The sequence below is a fragment of the Nestor notabilis genome, unplaced genomic scaffold, assembly GCF_000696875.1.
Source record: "Nestor notabilis isolate BGI_N333 unplaced genomic scaffold, ASM69687v1 scaffold26392, whole genome shotgun sequence".
NCBI classification, from domain to species: domain Eukaryota; kingdom Metazoa; phylum Chordata; class Aves; order Psittaciformes; family Psittacidae; genus Nestor; species Nestor notabilis.
The window spans coordinates 4,847-5,631 of NW_009917380.1; the positions used below are offsets into that span (position 1 = coordinate 4,847).

The 785-nt window shown below is 64.5% G+C and overlaps 1 protein-coding gene across 1 annotated transcript in view; it reads right to left on the reverse strand.

The window, feature by feature from the left end:
- Window positions 1-785, reverse strand: part of CIRH1A (cirrhosis, autosomal recessive 1A (cirhin)) — a gene marked incomplete at its 5' end in the record, with an annotated part of 5,139 nt that overhangs the window by 3,332 nt on the left and 1,022 nt on the right. The window contains 3 exon segments of the mRNA XM_010009206.1: window positions 67-163; window positions 472-563; window positions 644-785. The exon segment at window positions 644-785 is cut by the window's right edge and continues 1 nt beyond it. Of these exon segments, the coding sequence (XP_010007508.1) occupies window positions 67-163; window positions 472-563; window positions 644-785 (331 nt within the window).

Sequence of the window (785 nt, forward strand, 5' to 3'; positions counted from 1 at the left end):
GGCCCAGCTCTCCAGTGCAGGCTCTGCCACAGGGCTTGCACTGGAGAGCTGGGCCCTGCCACTCACCCGTCCCATCAGTGGAGCCAAGTCTCCAGAGCTCCAGGTGCTGGGAGAACTGGAAGAGGAGCATCCGGGCTTTCCTGGCACAGGAGACGAGGCGTCGCTGCGGCAGAACAGACTATCATGAACCCACAGCCTGGCAGGAAGGGCTGGGCCAAAGCCGAAACACCCTGCGGTGCCAGAGACTCTGGGATGGGAGAGAGGAAGGACTTGGGTCCCATGGGAGGGGAGCCTGGAGATGAAAGCCAGCAGGACCAGCAAGACGAGCTTGCCAGCTTCTACGCCCTCCATGGCAGGAGCCTCCAGACCCGCCAGGGCCAGGGAGGGGACCCAGCAGGGCAGGGAGGACGAGCCTTCTCCCACAGGACAAGCCAGCCCTGCCAGCCTGCCTTGGCTCAGAGCAGCACTCACGTGGGGAAAGGTGAATTTGCGGAGTGCTGCCTCGTAGCCTTTGTCCTGCACCTTCTCCATCAGCGGGCGGATCACCAGCTGGGCGTCCAGGCCTGGAAGCCAAGCACAGGTCAGCCAAAATGGGTCTGGGGGGGTGAGACCAAGCCCTCCTGGTGATCGCAGCCTGCCCTACCCCCCGAGATGAGAGCTGTCGAGCTGTGCGCCACAGCTCGCACGTCGTGGGTGTGATACTGGAAGGGCTTTGTCTTCAGCCAGCGCTTCTCCAGGCTGCCCAGCTTCACCGGCAGCAGCTGGAGCTGGGAGGGGGCGCCGGC